The sequence below is a fragment of the Anser anser genome (assembly GCF_964211835.1).
Source record: "Anser anser genome assembly, chromosome: 1".
In the NCBI taxonomy this organism is placed as follows: domain Eukaryota; kingdom Metazoa; phylum Chordata; class Aves; order Anseriformes; family Anatidae; genus Anser; species Anser anser.
Genome location: NC_139720.1, coordinates 14500221 through 14520761, shown reverse-complemented (window position 1 = coordinate 14520761; position 20541 = coordinate 14500221). Strand labels below are relative to the sequence as shown.

Sequence of the window (20541 nt, the reverse complement as noted above, 5' to 3'; positions counted from 1 at the left end):
GTATTGACTTGAATTGAAACTGCACATGGTTTAAATTAGTGTCTTAAACTCTGAACTGTGGTGCATCAGGAGCTGGCACATCTGATTTAGCAATGATTGCTGTGGAGCAGGAAGATGAGTTGATAACGAATTCTGAGAGGCCGCTTCTCAAAGCTCCTACTCAGATTTTGTTCCACAGCAATGTTTGTGTCAGTGCCATGAATTTTATATCAGTAATAAAGCAGCTGTTTGAAAATAGCAGGAATGAAGTGTGTGATCTTGGTGTTTCAGGAACTGTAGAGAAATTGGTCCTCTCAGTTTTTTGCCTAATAATATCACCTTTTTTTGTGGGTTAGCTTCCTGGGGTGTGCTCATCAAAGCATGACAATGTTATAAGCAAGTGAAGTATAAAGAAGCAAGCTGCCTTGTTTCTGTTTAAGATGATAGTAATTTCCTTCAAACTGCATTACCATAGATAATGTGGAATTAAAACTTAATCAGGAATTAGAAGCACCTTCACCCCGTTTCCTGAAATAGAATTTAATTTCTGCTTTTTATCAGCAGCAATGGAGAACAGGAAAGCCCAGATTTACTGAAAATACATTTATGCCTAGAATATCAGAATAACAAGTGAATGTGTTTATAATGACATTTCCCTATCTAAGCAGCTCTACATCGATATGGTTGGGGCATTTGGAAGGAGGAAATAAAAGAGGCTGAGTGAGGGGACCAGTACTGTAGCAGAAAAGTGTGATTTACAATGTAGTATTTCAGTAACGGACAAGAAACGCGTACACTCCAATTGCTGTGAGCAAACACCCCAAAGGCTGAAACATTTTTGTGAAAATTGGATGCTGGGAATTAGCGAGGTGAAGAGAGCATGCCTGTGTGTGTGTGTATATAAACAAAATTGCTTGCTATCCCCTTTCCTAGTAATACATTGTCCATCTTATTTAGGGGAGAGTAAATGAACTTTATTCTGAACTCGATCTTGTCTTTATGGAGTCTTTATGGAGTCTGTGAGGGAGCAAACCCAGTTGGGGCTCCCATATGCCAGCCATGTTCTTTTCAGCCTGAAGGTCTTCCATGTTCATCTCCCATGTTTGCAGTGTGGTCCTCACCCACCAGCTGCTGAGGTACTGTAAAAACGCAGCTACGTGTGTCTCCTCAGAGAAAATAGCTACTAGTGCATCCATCTATATCCCCTCGCCTTCCAAATCTCAGAGCCTCTTCTCACCTCTTCATTGCATCCAGGTTTCAAATGGGTTGCTTGAATTTGTTACACTTCAGATTTTATTATGAACAGAAGGAATGATCACTGTTTGTGGAGTCAGGAATTTGTTCTCAGTCTAGTGAAAGACTTATCAGTGCAATCAAAGAATTATTAGTGGTCAAATTACAGTGATAGTAATTTGTATGTTTTGTGTACAGTCAAAATAGTAAATGTGCAAACTTTGCAGTCTCTGCTCTCTCTCTGCCCACCCTTCCAAGGTGGGTGGCTTTATCTGTCAGGAGGGAAGGATATGGCCAGTCACCAGCATCCTGAGCTCTCCACTGGCATCATCAGGATGATGCTGATGTTCGTAGTTTCCTTCTCTTCGCTCTACTTGGGTCATTTTTATGTGTTTACCAATGCATTCTACAATTTGGTCTTTCTTCACTGTCTTGCAAATCCATGTTACAATCCATGTTAATCCATCCAGATTTACTCTATAGTGGTGTGTAGTACAGCAGGTGAGTTGTTGGTAGCTCTGGGCCTCCATCATCGTGTGTCTTTCTGGTCCTCTGCAGTTGTTCCATGTCTTTACCCCCTTATGCTGCCTTTTATTCCAGCATATTAAGTAGTTCATTTAACACAAAATAACTGCTATTTATTGCTGTGTTAGTTACAGATACACATATAACAATAACTGTTGTACTTCATGATTGTACAAGGCTAAGCTACAGCTGAAATGTAGCAGGTAGAAGTCATTTGATCAGTAGACCGTTGCTGCTGAATACTAAAACAAATCTCCAGGCAGGCCAAGGCAAGTGCAGACAAATCCTGGTAAGTCCTGATGCCTGCGTTTGGAGCTGAACTCAAAGCCAGTGGCCCAGTACAAAGACAGCACCATGTTTACTGGGCTATGCTGGCTTGCTTTGTGTGGTCTGTAGTGAGGAGTAATCACTGCTCTTTGTTCAGCTAACCTCAATGCAAATTTACTGAATTCATAAAACTCCTGCCACGCTCTGACCCTTGCTGCAGCTCAGGTGATCTCAAAGCTTGCAAAAGGCAGCCAGGAAGTGACAAGGCATAAATTTCGTGCTAATCTGGTGATGCCTAAATAAAATGACATCCTGGATCTTTTTCCAGGGGAATGGATGTCCTTGGAATTCAAAAGATGGTGCTTACATCAGCACGTCTGAGGGAATATTTTCAAGTAGCGCTCCTACTATAAGCAGCAACAGTATCAGAGAAGGGGGTTCTCTCTGTGCATTTGAAAAATGTTAAGGGGACCTGTTTTGAGTTAAAATTCAAATACAAACTTTTTTTTTATTTATTTACAGAAAGCCTATAGGCCTTTAACAATTTCATTAACATCTTAAAAATGATTTCAGTGCTAGAAATTGCAGTAGTAGATAGTGGGAAAGTTCTCATTTGCAAATTGGCTCTGTAAAGATCTCTAAAGGCTAAATCTTGTTAAAGTAGCATCTTAATGTTGGTGGTTTGCAGAGCTGCTTTTGGTTTTGTTTGTTTAACATGTTTATTCAAGATTTCATTAGAAAAATTATTTCTTCTCAAAAGAACTCTTGCCTGCCATCGTAAAGGAAGCTCAAGAGGCTTTTATGTTTAAATAGACAAAGCTATGTAGCATTGCATATTGAATAGAAATTTTATCTGAAATAGTTGAAAAGGCTTGAAAGCGTTTGCAAGGCCTGATCTTTCTCCATTATAGAAATACTGTCTGTGTTCTAAAGTAGATTAAAAAAATATGCCAGGAAATAATGGAGAGACCTTACGAGTATTTTAGAGTATTTTTGCTTAAAACATCTGGTCTATATATCAATTCAAGGTTTGAGGGGGAAAAAAAAGAATTATTTTTTCTTTCCTGACAATGACATCAGTAGTGTTTTTGTATGAAATGTATTAGAAGTATAATAATTCTAGTCTTTGTATTCCATATATTTGTGTGCAAATATATATATAAAGGATATATATGAGACATGCTGTAATAACACCAATTAGTTAAAGGTTAAAGCAGGTAATACAGATGAAGGACAGTGACTGTGAAGTGGATAATTAAGTGTTATCACACATTTCAGAGGGCTGCACAGATTAGAGGAGTTATACGAAATGCTTTGGTTCTACATGCACTTTCATCCCATACCATGTGTATCTCTCCACCACAGTAGCCTTGGCTCTCTTTTGCATTTGCTGTGGTTATGCCTCTCTACTCACCATCACAAATCCCAGGTCTGTTCAGTTCTCTTCCCATAATACCTACCAAAATAATTCCCATAATACCTCCCATAATTCCCACTCATACCTTAATACCTTTGCTCTCTCCTCTTCTTCAGTGGGCCCTCTTCAATAAACATGGGTGTTCCTTGTCTCTTAAGCGTACCTAGTGCAATCCTGAACCACCCTTGCTGAAGTTGATGGCCACCTGCATGAAGATCCGAGCTTCCCCTGTAGCTACGACCTGAGTCTGTGTGATGTGCCAGCTGGGCAGGAAGAGCAGCGCTCGTGGGGACTGGCTTGGCGTTTGACCTGGGCTGCTTGCCCAGCTAGTGCCTGGCCCTCAGCAGCTGGACAAGCTGGGCTCTCCCTGACTTCCCCTCTGTGAGGTACTGGTGGGGATTTTTTTTCTTCCCTGCTTTTTCATAAAACTTGTAGAAACTTAGTAGCTCTGACGATTCCATGCAGTTTTTAAAATGTTTGAACTAGTGATTATGATTTAGAGGAGGAAAGAAAAGGTGTGGGGGGGGAGGGTTGGATAGACATGTGAGAATTACATAGGCATTGATACTCTTTTAATCATGGAATCACAGAATATCCCAGTTGGTACCCACAAGGATCATTAAGTCCAACCTCTGGCTCCACCCAGGACCACCCCAAAATCAGTCCATGTGTCTGAGAGCACTGTCCAAATGCTCCTTGAACTCCAGCAGCTTGGTGCTGTGCCCACTGCCCTGGGGAGCCTGTCCCAGTGCCCGACCACCCTCTGGGTGCAGAACCTTTCCCTAACCCCCAGCCTGACCCTCCCCTGTCCCAGCTCCATGCCGTTCCCTCGGGTCCTGTCGCTGTCCCCAGAGAGCAGAGCTCAGCGCCTGCCCCTCCGCTCCCCTCGTGAGGGAGCTGCAGGCCGCCATGAGGCCTCCCCTCAGCCTGCTCTGCTCTGGGCTGAACAAACCCAGGGACCTCAGCCATCCTCATACATCCTGCCGTCTAGGCCCTTCACCATCTTTGTAGCCCTCCCTTGGACACTCTCTAATAGTTTTATGTCCTTACACTGTGGCACCCCAAACTGCACACAGTACTGGAGGTGAGGCCTCACCATTGCAGAGCAGGACAATCCCTTCCCTCGCCCAGCTGGCAGTGCTGTGTCTGATGCTCCCCAGGGTACAGTTGGCCCTTTTGGCTCTTGTTTAAGTGACAAGATTAAAAAAAATGGGGGAAAAAATAGTGATTTTAAAAGCAAACTATTGGTTGAAAAATAATTGTTTGTTCAAATTCAATATCTCAATGTCCAAGCGGAGATCAGTGATGAGTGGCATTTCTCATGCATCAGTATTGTGACTGGTGCTGTTCAGCATCTTTGTCAGCAGCATGGGCAGTGGGATTGAGTGCTCCCTCACCAAGTTTGCCGATGACACCAAGCTGTGTGGTGCAGCCGACACGCAGGAGGGAAGGGATGCCATCCAGAGGGACCTGGACAGGCCTGAGAGGTGGGCCTGTGCTACCTCATGAGGTTCAACAAGGCCAAGGGCAAGGTCCTGCAGCTGGGTCAGGGCAATCCCAAGCACAAACACAGGCTGGGCGGAGAATGGATTGAGAGCAGCCCTGAGGAGAAGGACCTGGGAGTGCTGGCGGATGAGAAGCTCAACGTGAGCCGGCAATGTGCGCTTGCAGCCCAGAAAGCCAACCGTGTCCTGGGCTGCATCAACAGAAGCGTGGCCAGCAGGGTGAGGGAAGTGATTGTCCCCCTCTGCTCTTGTGAGACCCCACCTGGAGCTCCGGCATTCAGCTCTGGGGCCCCAGCACAAGAAGGACATGGATGTATTAGAATGAGTCCAGAGGAGAGCCATGAGGATGATCAGAGAGCTGGAGCACCTCTTCTGCAAAGACAGGCTGAGGGAATTGGGGTTGTTCAGCCTGGAGAAGGCTCTGGAGAGACCTTACAGTGGCCTTCCAGTGCCTAAAAAAGCTGTGGAGGGACTCATTGTCAGGGGGTGTAGGGATAGGAGAAGGGGGAATAGAAGATATCTAAGGATATCTTCCTTATATATAAGGAAGAAATCCTTTATTGTGAGGCTGGTAAGGCAGTGGAACAGGTTGGATGGGGCTTTGAGCAACCTGGTCTGGTGGGAGGTGTCCCTGCCCATAGCAGAGGGGGTTGGAACTGCGTGATCTTTAAGGTTCCTTCCAACCTAAACCATTCTATCATTATAATTTATTTTTTCCTGTATGCTGGCTTTATTTGCAAGAATACTAAAATAACCACCACTAAACAGTTTGGAAACAATATTGCAAATTTTTGATTGGAATGTAATTCATACTTTCTTTTGTCTATTAGCCTCTAGAAATAAGTACAAACGAGCAGAAGGGATTAAAGTGACATATGGTCTTGTCAATCAGCTGTTCCTAGTGCTGCATAATAAGCATCTGGGTTTCCAATAGATACTGAAGGGGATGTAATCTGACCAAAGAACAGAGCTGTCTCTAACTGTAGGACTCTCTTATGTGTGTATGTTGGTTTGGATCAGAATGAAATAGCAATGGAAAAGCTGCATAAATACTAGAAACTTCTTTTTTCTTTAACTACTAAGCCAAACTTGCTATCAGAAATGTTTTGTAAGTAGTTTTCTCTTATATTAGATACAACAGGGCTTGTTCTGCATTTTATTTCCTACATTTAGGGTACTTAGCTTTGCTGTTACAGCAAGAAGATCTATAGTAAACCGAAGACAGGATCGATGGGAAATATGTTCCTGTTCTCTTTTTTGTATTCAAGAAATTGAAAGGAATAACTTCTAAAAATAGATGTAGTAACTGTATTTTTTCCTTGAAATCATGTGTTTGGAACGGGTTTGGGAAATTGCTCAACATTGGGTTATTACATAATGTAAACCAAATTATTTGATGATGTCTTATTCTGCCCATGGAAATAATTTTATTTTAAGAAGAATTTACTATCTTAGGCTTAATTATATAAGTAGTCCTTGTCCATTTCCTTTGTTTTGGATAGAGAGGAATATTAGATTTTTCTATACTGGGGAAAAAAAAATACTTGATTGGTTTTCACAAGCTTGCTCTATATGTAGATGTTTTCATGCTGGCTTTTGTGATTATTCAGTACTGTTGAAACAAACCACTAGGTGGCAATATCAATTTAAAAGATTCCAAAAAGTGCAATTAAAGTTTTCATCAAAAATAGAACACCAAGCAGTAGGTTTCATTCAAGTGAAAAGATTAAACTTTCTTGCATGTAAAATAGTCCTGATCTAGAAAGGAGCTGTTCTGCACAAACTGGCCTGGGTGAGACTTGATGGAGAACAGTTCTGTGGAGTTGCTTGGCTGCAGAGGAAGCATTGTTTTCACTTTCATGTTTGCAATACATATTGCACATTTGAAAAATGGAGTTACTACCAGACTACTTTCTGATGCAACTTATTTTAGCCTGACAGTTAGAATTTATTGGCGTTGTCAGTGCTACTTGAAAAATAAGTTGTTACTGCTATGATTGTAATGCTGATTTGAAACTAGTCGGTGTAAAATGAGTATGGATTTACTGACTGGCTGTGGATGAACTTACCAAATATCGAATGTGTCTGGTATAAATAGGCACTTGTTAGTGGATGTGCTGATAATATCTTTGGTTTAGGTGCTACTGGATCTGTAACATAGTATGGTTTTTTATGTGAGATAAAGACTCAAGAGGCTTGTCATTGCACAGCTTGCAAATGCAGTCTCTTTCTGCACAGCATCACACATACAGAAACCATATCCTTATGTCATAGGACCTGTCTTATCAGGGGTATCTCGTCCCTTTATTTAGGTATGTATATTTAGCACATTTATTGACGATGCTGTTGTTAACGTTCCTGTGTGGTAGCTGTGTAAGTTTATATCACAGTCCTGCTTGGGTTGTTACTTTGGGACTGCATGTAGTAAAATTGCTGATGTGCAGACAGTGACATTTCCACTTGAGTGCCATTCTGCTGCCCTCCTACCTGCCTGCTCCGTTCTGCCTGTACCATTCCACGTGGAGTTTTCCAGCAGCTATGTAGGATGCTGTTCTCTTCTTTACATTTAACTTGTGTGATAGCCTGTCCCTCTTCATGGTATCTCTATTTCTTTGGGATTTATTCCAAATGCTTGTGCTATCACCAATGGGTAAGTTGCTTGCCGTGTTGCGGTTCTCAGGTATTTTTGAAAAGGTAGTGTTTTCTCTTGCTTTAAATCTTGGCCTTTATTTGGTTAGGTTTTATCATCACTTTATCAGGCAGTGGCCAGAGGAACTAATTTATCTTGGAGTGATTTGTATTTTGACTTGCTGTGTATTTTTTTTTCACAGAAGAAACTTTGCCCTGTTTGCTGGGTATTAGTGTGTTGCAGTGACTTTGCTTATCAGTCCTTATGTCGTGAACCTTCTGCAGAAGTATTTCTGGTATGGATGATGCATTCCCGTGAAGTACTATTTTTCAAGTGCTGCTGGAAATGCCTACTTTGATGCTGTGTCCAGTTGACTCTACCATAAATTGGTTGTTGGAGAAATGGAGTGCTGCTTCTTAAAATAAGTGGTAGTGTTCCCATAAGTTCCAATGTTTAGGTACGTGAGGTTTAGGCAAGTATACATCACGCTTTTTTTCCCTGTTATCATTTTTACAGGTTTGATTAACTTCAACTCCTTCATGTTTTTTTAATAAGTGATTATATCATACATGGTGTTACTGTCAATGTAGCTTGATTCCGTGCATGCACTTACCTCTGTACATGTAGGTAGTTTAACCTTGCAATATTACCATAGATGTTTAAGCACTACTGGAACAGGAGGGGATATTTCCAAAACTTTATTCTGTAGTAAAATCTACTTCTGTAGAGTCCACTGCTGTTTAGAGTGTTTATTGTTTACTAAATCATAATTTATATATGAAACCCTCAGAGGACATGCAGAAAATACTTCATGGGTGTGGGCTGTCTTGGGCATAAGGAACAGCAGAGCCACATCAATTCTGTATCTAGGGTAATCGAGCAGGGAATGTGAACATGAAAATTCACTTAGGTGGGGGCATGAGCCAAAATGTGTTGGGAAATGCTGTTAAGGGTTTTAGTCCTGTGCTGACCCAGAGTCCAATGCTGTCTTTGTTTTTCTCTTCCTTGTATTCACTGTTGTGTTTTCCTACAGGTGATGTATCTGCGTATGTCTGAGATGCTCTGAGATTGTGAGATGTTAGTGCAAGGCAGAAACTTAGATGTAGTTTCGGTCATTGTGCCAGTTTTGAGTTCTGGTGGTATTTCTTCTCTATAAAGAAATGTCTGTAAAAGGTGTCCTTTTTCTCAGGGTGTATTGTAGCCAAAAATAATGCTGTGTCATTTCTGCTTAACGGCTTTTCTTCCAGGTGCAGCACGTACTTTGCACAGCGTGTGTCCATGCCCTCGTGGCATTCCTGTTCTGAATGCTGTGCTTTGTGTGCATCTATCTTTCGGAGCACTGGAAGGTTCGTGCTATGAATATCACGGTGGCTGCATTACCACGGGCTTACTGTGTTTGAGCCTGTCCAAATGCTTCTCCTTTAACGCTTTTCTGTAATTTGTACCTTGCTGTTTTTCCCCTTACCTCTTCAGGCAGTTGCTGCCCAGCTGTGTATGCAACACTATAGAAAGATATGACCACAGACTAAACGTGGTTTGCTTGTTCTTTTTTTTTTTTTCCTGATGCTTAAATGGTCCTTCAGTTTTCATTTGCTTCTAAGGGACCCCATTAAGGCTCAATCCTGAATGCCCTTGTTCCTGTAAAAGTAAGGTCTTCTGTTAATGACTTCAGCTGGGTTATTCACTAAACAGGTCTCTGGTCACAATTGTCTGTGAAAGCATTTTTTTCTTTGAAAAGGAGAATCCTTATAGGTAAAAGCAAAACAAACCCAACCAGACAAAAAAAAAAAAAAAACAGCCACAGACAGACTGCTTAAACTGCCAGCCTCAGGAAGTATCCTGTCAGGATTGGTGCTCTGTGGATACCCCTGTGTTTTTGTCCAAAGCACATCAGAAAGTGGGAGGTTTTGTGGGATGTCTATTTACTTGTCTGCCTCACGTCCTGCAAACACTAGCTTTGTTAGCTTCTTCCATTTTATCTGATTTAATTATTTTTTTCCAGTACTTTGCAGTTTAAAGCCTGTAGGCTGGCCACGTTTAATATCTTTTTCCATGAAAATAGCAAGTTTATTTTCCCTTCTGTTTCTTGAGAACATAATGAGTTCTGTTGGATGTGCCCTGGGTTTCTGGCTCCCACTGCTCCAGAAGAACAGTACCCGGTTTAGTGTCTACTAGCAGTGCAGCCTGGGGAGCAGGGGCTGCAGGCTGCTTTTATGGTAAGGGAACTGGGGGTTTCTGAAGAGGGGAAAACCTCATGGAGGCAATCCCCTACAGCAGGAGAGGTTTAACATTCGATATGCGCTGTCTCTAACCAGAAGTGCTTAGAATAGTTAACAGCTTCTTCCTGTAACTTACTTTTTGTCTTCAGGAAGTGCAACCAGTATGTGTTTGTAAACCCTGGAAAATAAAAAGTCCTTGTGAATGAATCAGTATGTTCCCGTGGTTCCTTCAGTGCGATCTGACAGACTGTGAAAAATGATTTGCAGGGAGTTGCAGAACTACGAGAAGCAAGGAGTTTACAGTAAGTGCTGGTGGTGGTCTGAGAAACTCGGAGGGATGACAGGAGTCTCGGCTCCAAAATCTTCAGTCCGTCATGAGCTGTATGGATTTCAGCTCTTCTTCAGTACTGCATGCTTTTGAGAAACAGGATCAACAAAGCTGGACTATATTTTTGGTAGCTGCAGTACAAAAACATTCCTTTGTGTGTAGTAGAGCTATTTTCCTTACTCGCTTTTCCTTTGTAAAAGAACAGCAAATGCAGTGCAGTTTGGCTGCAGGGAATTATATGACTCATTTAGTAAGTACTGAACACAAAGAAAAATAGTCTTTCTATTGTATTACAGTTTTTTCTTGTATGTTTCTATTGTCTCAGATTTTAATAGGGAAATTAGCCAAGTAGCCTAGGCCCGAAATGTTGTTTTGAAAGATAACTGAGTCATACACTACAAAATCTGGGTGCTCCCATTAAATTCAAACCTCTTTCCATTTGTGTTCAAGTGTGTGTTTGTGTTTACAGAGTAAGCGTTGAATTTCACTCGTTTCTATTGCAACAAAAGGTGACTACTCCGTCAGATGTGATCGAAGTTTGAGGCTAAGGGGCTATATAAATGATAGACAATGTCTACAGGGTTAAAAATGAAATTTTAACTGTTGAGACGGTCAGTTACCTGCGCTATGAATAAGTTGAGCATATCGACAAATTCAAATGGTGAAGAAGAGTCAGTTCCTCCCACTCGAAAACTTTTTCGTATGTTACTCTTTAGTGCATTTTTTAAAATCATGAATTGATTGGTGTTTAAGCTTCCCACAAGTGTCTGGGATTCCTGTGGGAAGAAGCACGGCACTGCCCATCAGTTTGTGTTACCTCTCAACTGGAAGCTTGCGTTGACTTTTTCCTACTTCTGTTTGTATTCCATGATCAGTAAAAAAAAAAAAAAAAAGAGAGAGAAATTAAAATGTTCCCTTTTAAAATGCTTTGTGGAAATAGGTATTTAGTCGCTTGTTATTAAGATCATGTGGAGAATAATAAAAATGTGGCAGTCTTTGCAACTGCCATGATTTTGGAACCAGCAGTGTTTTTCCCGCTTGAAGAGTGGAAAATACTGTTCTAATTTGCTTTAAACTATATCAACTAATGAAACTCATCTCCTTGATAGCCACCAAATACTGCAAGTGTTGCCAAAAAAGGTGCTACTTAGCTCTCTTGTTTTTTCAGTAGCCTCAAGACCTTCCAGGAACCTAACCAGGCATTGCAAGTGAATTTCTTAATTTTACTTATTTAATTTTTGCCCGTGAGGCCTTAAACCAAATCAGAAGGAGATACGAGTCTGAGCCAAACATGGATGACAAAGGCGTGGGAGACGCTGGCTGCGCCGGGGGAGCCTTGGGCTGGGTGCCGAGGCTGTGGTGTCAGGTACTCGGGCAGGCTGCAGTGACCGGAGGAAGAGGGCAGTGGGGAAAAAAGGTTTAAACCCTAGGAGAAGAGAATTAAGAAATTAAGAAATTCTCTTCGATGACAGCTTTCTTGCAATTGCTTCTTTGCGTGAGTATTTCTACCCATTTGCATATCAATTTATTTTGTGAACATATGTGAAATCTTAAGAGTTGTCAAATTTAATTGAAACTGATTACGTTGCCTTAATAAATACTTCCTAACTGTGAAAAGTAATGTGGGAAGGAAAGGGAAATGGGTATTTGTTTCCTTATTTTTAATGATGGGCATGGTTAAATAAAAACTTATCCTAAAAAATTAAAAAAAAATAACAAACAGAATTGGGATTAAGAAAGAAGTACTCCTGGCTGACATTATCATCACTTTTCCTGCCTGCTGACAGTGGGCTTTGTACATAGGACATTGTGCTTCCTTATTCTTCAGAGTGAATGAGGAAAGTGATGGAATTGTGTTTTGTAGGAAGATCAAGTTTAGGAAGATCAATTTCCCTGTATTGCAGTGCTCTTCATAGATCTGGTATTTATTTATTTTTGTTTTATTGAGGAGGTGTGGAAGCTATTTCATGGTGTAAACGTGTGGTGTGACTGCTTGACTGAGTTTCCTTAGAATTTGAGACTTTTGTGGCCGTCATTTTCATTTAAGTGTGAAGATGGCGGTGCCCAGGTTTTTGTCTAGGAGAAGTGCTTTGTGCTTGGCTGATGTGACCTCAGTTAGTGCTGTCTGGAGAAATTCTCAGGCTTCTTTATTCAGTTCTAAACCTAATGGGAATTGAAGTGGTGGCTCTGTTGGGCTGCAAGACTTGCTAAAATTAGGATTGACTTGTTAGACCTGAGATACAGCCATAAATGTAGGTATTATGGAATGCTATTCCATAAACGGAAGCATTTTTTGGTAATATATCCATAATATTCAATCTTATTATGGATAATTTGAATTGAACTTCTACAAAACCCTGGAGAAGAGCTGGTTTTCATCAACAACAGAAGATCTGCTTGTAGAAGTATTCCTGCTCGCTGAAATTTTGACCTGGACTTTTGCTGTCTGCTTGCAGTATGGCTTTGACCTGACCGTGCTGTAGGCTTGCCTGGCACTCGAAAGGCAACTGCGCTGCTGCGACGATCGTTCTCATGCTGCACTCGAGATGCGTGGCTTTGGAAAAGATGCTCGAGCTTTCTTCAAATGTGGAACTTACGTCGAGAGGGAGCTGCAGTTGTGATTCACCGCCGGGCTATAGTGGGAGGGCTGCGGAAGGAAAAGCTGAAGGAAGCTCTCACCACTGTCTTACATGACTAAAATGTCAAGCAAGTATTAGTCGTTCCTATGCTGCCTTATTTTTGGCTTATTTTTGGTATCAGGAGCATGGCTTTGGCTTTACAGGTGTTTCACGTCTGCTCCACATACTTCTTGACCCGCCGGGGTTATCACTTTCAAGAGGTAACCACGGGTATCAATTTCAGGCTGTTTTTTAGCTTGTGTGGTATTATTTAACAGTCCATAAAAAGAAGAAGAGGGCAAGTGAAGCTAATCCTGTATTATCTCAGTTTTTGACAACCATTAGGATGATGCCATTGCCTTAGATGTGCTGTTTTGCACTTGCACTGAGGCAAAAAGTACAAGGGGTTCAGAGGGTCCTACCTCAGTCCTGTGAGCAGAGCAGTCAAAGCGACAGCCTTGCCATATCATAGGAAAACACCAAAGAGTACAATGGGACACAGCTTATTTTTAATATCAGCAGACCAGGGAGAGAAAGCTAATTTTAATTTAAATAAATTAGATCACTGAGAAGGCTGCTTGGGAATTATTTTTAAAAAGCAATAATAAGAAATGGCATATTAAATTTTTCTGGGTCAGGTTTGGGGAATGAAGTCTTAAAACAGACATTAGGGCTTTTATTCATATTATTTGTGAACACTTCCATGAAGATATAAAAACAAAGCAACTAGGAATACTTAGCTACTTATTTAGGCAATGATGGGGAAAAATATCTCAGACTTGTAAAGAAAAACCTTACAGTAGCTTATCGTGGGCTGAAGCATGCATAATTAAACTATTAAGTCACAGTGGATTATTCCAGCACGAGTCTACTTCTGAATTTCCTTCGTTATTTGATTATGATGCTGCTGGTGATGAACTGAAATCAAGACCTTTGATAATTTAATAAATCCAGTACGAGAAGATGAGTATGATTAGACTTGGAATCGAAATGTTATTGTACTGATTTTTAGGTACTTACAGTAACGCATATATTTGAATCAAGTGTTCTTGAGTCACTATTTTAAAGGCATCAGTAAATCAGACTTATTTTGCATGAGACCTACATTTAATTTTGTTTTGGACATTTCAGGTTGCTCATTTTTTCTGTTACTTGTAGCACATGATATTCTAAATGGAACAAACCAGTTTTTGGTAATAACTTATGCTAGGTAAATTCAAAGCCTTCAGCAAAGGTCGCATCCTGACTGAGCAAATGGGGATATAACTTCATCTTATGGAAAGCTTTAGGCTCCTCTTTCCTATTTAAGTGGCATGTCAAAGGTCGCCTAGGAAAGCATCTTTTTGGTAGACAAAGGGGACCTTTTGTTCCCATCTCAGACATCAGCTGGTGGGGCTCACGGAACAAATTCTTCATTTTTGTGCATCTAATTTGCAGTGATTAAATTATGAAATGAAAATTAAAGGCCATGTTGGGCAGTCAGAGTATTTGTACAGTGAGATTCTCTGTCAGAGCAGGAATTACTTGTCAGATCTAAACCAGATGAAAAATGAGGAGGGTGGACTTAACACTCATGATGTTTTAAACAGGAAAAATACTTTTTTATCCCTTTGAGTGATGTATTTCTAAATAATTTCTAATTATTTAGAATTATTAGAATTATTAATTAGATTAATATTAATTAGAATATTTAGAATTCTAATATTTAGAATTTAGAATTTCTAAAAGTAGGCTGGTTTTGGACTCATTTGTGGACTTAGAAATCTTTTGTATTCCTGTTTTAGAAATTATTTGCCTGTTTTTCTTGCTTGATACTCGTATTAGAGGTGACTGCAGATGTTAGAAGTTATCTATAATGCAATATCCTTATCTTAACAGTATAGTTGTAAACCTGCAGCCCAATTATATCATAAATGAAAACAGGCTTTTCCAGTGCTTCTGTAAGGAAATGATTAGTTAAATGAAAGCCTATCAGCAAAGGGAAAGATAAAGTCCTGTAAACGTTCTTGAGACGTTTAAAGTTCAGGGAGTATTTGGTTTTTACCATTTCTCTTTTAAGAGAAATAAATCTGTTTTGAGCCTCATTGCTTCCAAGTTTTGATCTGAAAGATTTTTCCTGCTGTCAGGACAAGCTGACTTCAGCTTTCAGAACAGTGGCCACAGGTGCTGCAAGGCAGACTCAGTTGTGCAAGGACTGTATGGTGTTAACACGTGCACCTGAAATTGCTTCAGCAGATGATTCTGGTAGGTTTTATAGCAGCTTAGTCTGCAAAGGCCAAAAAAAAAAAAAAAAGCTCTATCTGCATCAGTAGTTTGCAGTTCAAAGTCACATGGCCACATGCACTGCTAGAAATTCTTCATCCTATTTGCAGTTATATTCTAAATCGTTCACACCATGACGCTAATAAATGGGATCTGCAGAATGATTTTAGACTCGGCACATCCTCGGCGCAGTCACAGTGATTTGGCCTGGGAACGTTAGAGACTCAGTGTCTTGCCTAGGAGGCTAGTTCCTAGCTCCTTCAAAACCTGTGTTGTCATCTTTTTTTAAAAAAAATAATAAAATAAAACGTTGCCACTTAAAAGGCATTTTAAGCTTATTGCATTGTGTATTGTATGTGTGTTCTTTTTTTTGCTTTGAGGGTGATGCCGTTTTTTGTTGTTCTTTCCCCTGTACGTGCATTTCCTTTTGCAGAAGTTTATACCTGATGTAGCGACTTATCTTTTAGATCATAAGCTCCGTAATTGTTTTCTGTAAATAATACTGAACATTGTGGTAGCTCACCATCTGCCAGCTCTCCAACAGAGAAAAATACTTTGTATTCTCATAAATTACCCTCTTCGTAGGTTTTATATTCGTTCATTTGCCTCCTCCTAGAAAGTAATTTCAAGCCGAGGGCTCTGGAGGCCCTGTCTGGACGTTCCTCAGGCTCATGAATTCCCTCATCAGTAACAAGGGCTCTGAATTTTGAGATCTGTCTTTCCCATGTGGAAAAATAGCTCAAGCACAAACCCGAGTCTGATGATCGGTTGTGACGTCTCTTCTTAGAAGAGAATTATAAGTAATTCTATGTTATTGTATACTTTGGTTGTAATGAATAAAAGTACAGCAGTCCACATACTGTTAAGTAATTGCAATAGGTATTGCTTTGAAAATTAATGCCCTTTGGTGTATCTCTGCGTTATTATCCTACAAATAAGCATTATCCTATTAAACTTTGTCCCATTAGGTGCCAGAAGTTATATTTCTGCCTTTTTAGTTACCTTCTCTGTATGTAAAAGGACGTAATTTAAATGTACCACATTAATCACCAAAGGGGTAAGTAAGACATTCTACAATTCAGGCTTACATCCAGACTGCACATGAAGATAAAGCCAACAGAGTCTACCTAAACTTTCTGAAATAAATCCTGCCTGGAGTACAGATGTCCATAAAACTTGGAAATCAGTGACAGTCACGCTTAAAACTCGATAGTTTAAATAATTCCCTTCTACGTTATTTTTCTCACTTCTAGATTTAGTTTCATGGAATTTATTTAATTGATCGCCTTGATGCTAGAAAAGCAAGGAAATTGCACTGTCGTCCTGATGCTAAGGAGAGCTAGAGCCGAGTGTAAGTGTGTTGATGATTATTGCCATTTGAACTCTTCAGAGACTCTCCTCAACGAGCAGGTAGTGATTACAATGGTGATAATGCAGTGAGATCGTTACACTTCAATTAAAATAATTTGACTTAAAATAGGGCTTTCTTTTCGAGAATGAGAATCAATTGATAGACAAAGAGCTTTTGGTCTCTGTTGGTTATTAGCTGGTATTTGTTTATAGAAAATCATTAGGTATATGCTTAATGAATTTTATATACATAAAAAGCTGTTGTTTAACCTTTGTCTCGCATGAATCAGCAGGCCACACGCAGTTAGAAATTCTGCATGCTAAGTTCTGTCCTTGAAGTAAGTGGTGCTTAGAGCCCTCTTCTCTTAGGTGGAGGAGTTTGTTATAATACTGGATATTGAGAGAAGATTTAGAGTGAAAGCTGTAGTGGGTGAAGGCTACTTTCATTTCTCTAGTGTCATCAAAGAATTGAGCAAAGAGACCCTGGCCCTCTTTTTGAGGGTTAGTTGAGTATCTTTTGAGGTTTGGGGTCAACTGTAGAAAGGAAATGTTGACTGATCGTGTGACATTGCTGATAATTGCTATCAGTTGGTAACACTGTGCAGTTACTGATTTCCTGGAGCAGAAATGTGTGAATCTAGAAAGACACAAGCAGATAAAGATACTGCAGCAGTCTCTATATTGCTGCATACTTAAAGGCAAAAAGCAGATACAGATAACATCGAATGTATGCACCAGTGTTTTTAAGGTAAACAGTATTACCAAGGTATTGTTAGTAACCTTACTACTAAGCATATAACTCAGTAAATACAAAATTCAGCTGAGATTTAGAAGAAATATAGATTTAATTGAGAAAGGTGTAGTTTTGTTATCCTAATTAGGTCATGCAACACTTAAGAGGAAGGTATTTTAAAATATTTGGTTGCAGAGTAATTTTTAAAGACATGGTCATTTGTCCTGTGAGGCATCACTGCAAGGAGATTACCAAGCCCTTCTTCAGGATTCTGTGTTTTGCATGCTATTAGTCCATTATGTTAACGAACACTGTGCTGCTAAAGATAACATCTTGCAAATGAAGTCGTGTTAGACTATCAGCTTGTTTTATGTGGAGTTAGTATGGAGTCATGAAAACCCTAGCTTTTTTTTTTTTTAAAGAGTGCTTGATGTTATGGCTATCACTTAAGTTATGAAATGCAGGAGAGAATCTTAATTGAGGCTGGGAGCAATAATACATATTTACATTCTAGGTGGCTTCTCAAGCGGGAAGATACAAATTGAGAGAGGGAAAATGTGTATGCCTGCCTCATCCACCAACGTGATTACTACAGGATCATCCCTTCTAGCCCTTCCAAGGCGCATACGAAATGTATTCTATTTCTTATTTTGACCAAATCATCCTTTTAAAATTTCTTCATCAACATTCCCTGTTACGCTGGTCCAGCTCTTTTTTTCCTTATCTGCACCTGCCCACCGTGTCCCTCCTTCATGTGCAAATCTCCCTGCTCGTCTGTCTCTTCGTATCTGTCAAAGTGTAAGCCTTGCCCACTCGTTCCTTATCTCCTATAAATGCTCTATTCTTCCTCCCATGATGTTCCTTTTCCTAAAAATACCCTCCAAGACTAACATTTTAGCTGCTGCACTTTTTCAACCTTCTTAGCCCTTTCTGCTCTCATACCCACGAGGAGTTGAGGGGATGATGGATATGGTTGGCAATTGCATTACTCTAATAATAAACATTGCGTGTGTAGATGCATTTATAAGTGCTTTTATCTCCCCATGCCTGCCTTCTCTCCCCCCGGTGTATTCCTTGCATTCTTAGACTGTAAACTCTTCAGGGAAGCAGTCTTGTCGTGGTGTTTTTATATGGAACAGTATGTTCTAACCCTAACGGAGGCTAATGTAATGTAAACACGGTGCGAGAATACTTCATTATTATGTAAGATGTTCTGGCTGGTGTATGGGGGAGTCTCAGCAATGGCTGTGAAGTCTGCACCTGATGGCGGTGTTAGAGCTTAAAATATGGAAAACTGGACTCTGAAGGAGGCTTTGAGGTCTGTCAGAAACGCTCCGTGCCTATAATGCAGAAGGAGGAAAAGATAAGGGCTTAACATGAAAGTGCAGCTTAAAACAGCTGGAATACCCTAACGCTGTGTGTATGTACGGCATCCTTAACCTAGCGTTTCTTTGTAGGTATTTTTGGTGCCTTTACAGACACGCGAAAGAGAGAACCTAAGTGATTTTAATGGAAAGACAATATAACAATCCTCAAAAAGGGAGAATTGTCATCTTGGGCTCTCCCTGACAGTTGGCACTCTCCACAGCACTGGAAAAATACATTTTGTGTTTTGAATGAGCTTTTGCTCCAATACTTTGACAATAAAACAAATGTATGCTGATCCTTACAGGGCATGAGAGTAGTTTTTTGAGGAATTGCGTATAGTACAGCTGTCTCTGTACAGATGAGAGGAAGGCTGTGCTTCAACAGCACCATCAGTGACAAGGGTTTTATAATGTTTTTCCTACAAAGATACAAAAGGCAGTGTTATAATCACTCTGCCTTGAGAAATGCCAATGGAAAAAAGGTAATTAATGATTTTTTTTAAACATGAAAGCAAAATGTTAAACAAGAAGGATTACCAAAGGGATTTAGTGTTAAGCAGGGGCCAGTTCTCCACTCCACCGTACTCCTGAAAGTTTTCATTGAGAGTTTAACGTTTACTTCGTCAAAATGTGTCTTACGGGACAGAACTTCTGTCAGTGGTAAATCTCTTACTCATTCAGAGAGCTGGTTTAGCTCTGCTGGTACAGAAAAGCTAAAGGGATCCTTGTCTCAGTGTCAGAAACTTGTGATGAAGCCTGCTGTCAGGTCCTGGAGCTTGGAAAACACCGAGCTGACCGGTAGGGTCGCAGGAATTGAATTTTTGTGGAAAATACTTAATAAGAAACAACCTGTTCAGGTAACCGCAGGGTATATAGCTTTGTGTTTTAAAATTGAAGGCACAGCTATTTACCATGCTTCTTTTCCTAGTCACTACATAACAGTTTATATATGGTTTTTCAATTACAGCAGAAGGTCGCTGTTCTTTGAGCCATCCTGACAATGCTGCAGTGTAACAAAGCTATTTGAGAAAATGAGCTCAGCTTGATAAGTTGCCATCTGAATAGATAATATTTGCTTTGTTTTCAATCCATATTTATGATTTATCTTCAGACTTCTACTGTAGGCTTGATCTTCATCTCCAGTGTTCATCTATTCAGATTTTGGCTGAAGTGCCTGTCTAATTTCATACTGCTGTCACTACATAATCTGTGCCATCTTTGAGGAAGGAAAACATCGTTTTAAAATTCTTGTATTAATTGTGTTCCTGCACAGTATAAGGGCAACCAGTAGTCCAAAACACATTTTCTCTGAAGGGATCTCAGAAGAGGGTAATAAGTAGCTTAAAACATACAGATGATTTGTTTAGTATACGAAAATGGTCTGAGAACAAGGCAAAAAAAAAATAAAATTTTAAAAGCCTTGACGTGATTTAAGAACGTACTTAAAATTGAGTAAGGAAAGGCTGGTGAAGGCCTGCCAGCGGGCTGACTAATAGCACAGCATGTAAATAATATATGCATATCACAGGCTTGTTTAGGAATGTGTTAGCAGGTAACAATATGCAGGGTTTATCTATTCTTTTGTGGCCAGTGCATCATTTTAGTCTCGTAATTGTGTCAATTTTAGCCTAGCCAAAAGATTCTTAACTGACAAAGAGGACCAAATCTTGGCTGCAAACTTTCAAACCCCGGTTAAGGCCAGGTTTGTTAAATTAGCAGTGACTGAGAGTATTTGGTTTTGGTGAGTGCTCCAAGCACAATGGCAAGGAGGAGAGGCCTTTATAAAAGCACACTAATGGGAAGCGTGACGGGCAGTATTGAAAACACAGTTTTATCTAAAAGCTCTTGCTTGAGGAGAGGCCTTAAGAACTAAAATGTAATTCTAAGATGGTACAGAAAACTCACCAATATTGCAGGACTTCGAAACAAAGTGATTGATAAAGGCCAAGGTATGCTCTGCCTGCCTTGCTTGCACCCTGAAACTCTGCAAGCAGGGCCAGATGGTCAAGGCTAATACAGAAAGGTCAAACTTTAAAGTATGTTGCACTTTGTATATTTGTAACCTTGGAATGCCCAAGAGTCTCACACCTGCCTGGTACTCTGCGATTG

The 20541-nt window shown here is 40.2% G+C and overlaps 1 protein-coding gene across 6 annotated transcripts in view; it reads left to right on the top strand.

The window, feature by feature from the left end:
• Positions 1-20541, top strand: part of SRPK2 (SRSF protein kinase 2) — a 144513-nt gene that overhangs the window by 16080 nt on the left and 107892 nt on the right. Inside the window, exon 1 of one of the 6 annotated variants that reach the window (XM_083819843.1) lies at positions 12778-12803. The exons of the other annotated variants lie outside the window; for them this stretch is intronic. Coding sequence (XP_083675969.1) covers positions 12793-12803 — 11 coding nt within the window. The 5' untranslated portion in view covers positions 12778-12792. Of the gene's footprint in view, positions 1-12777; positions 12804-20541 lie in introns of those variants that run through there. 6 annotated transcript variants of the gene reach the window in all.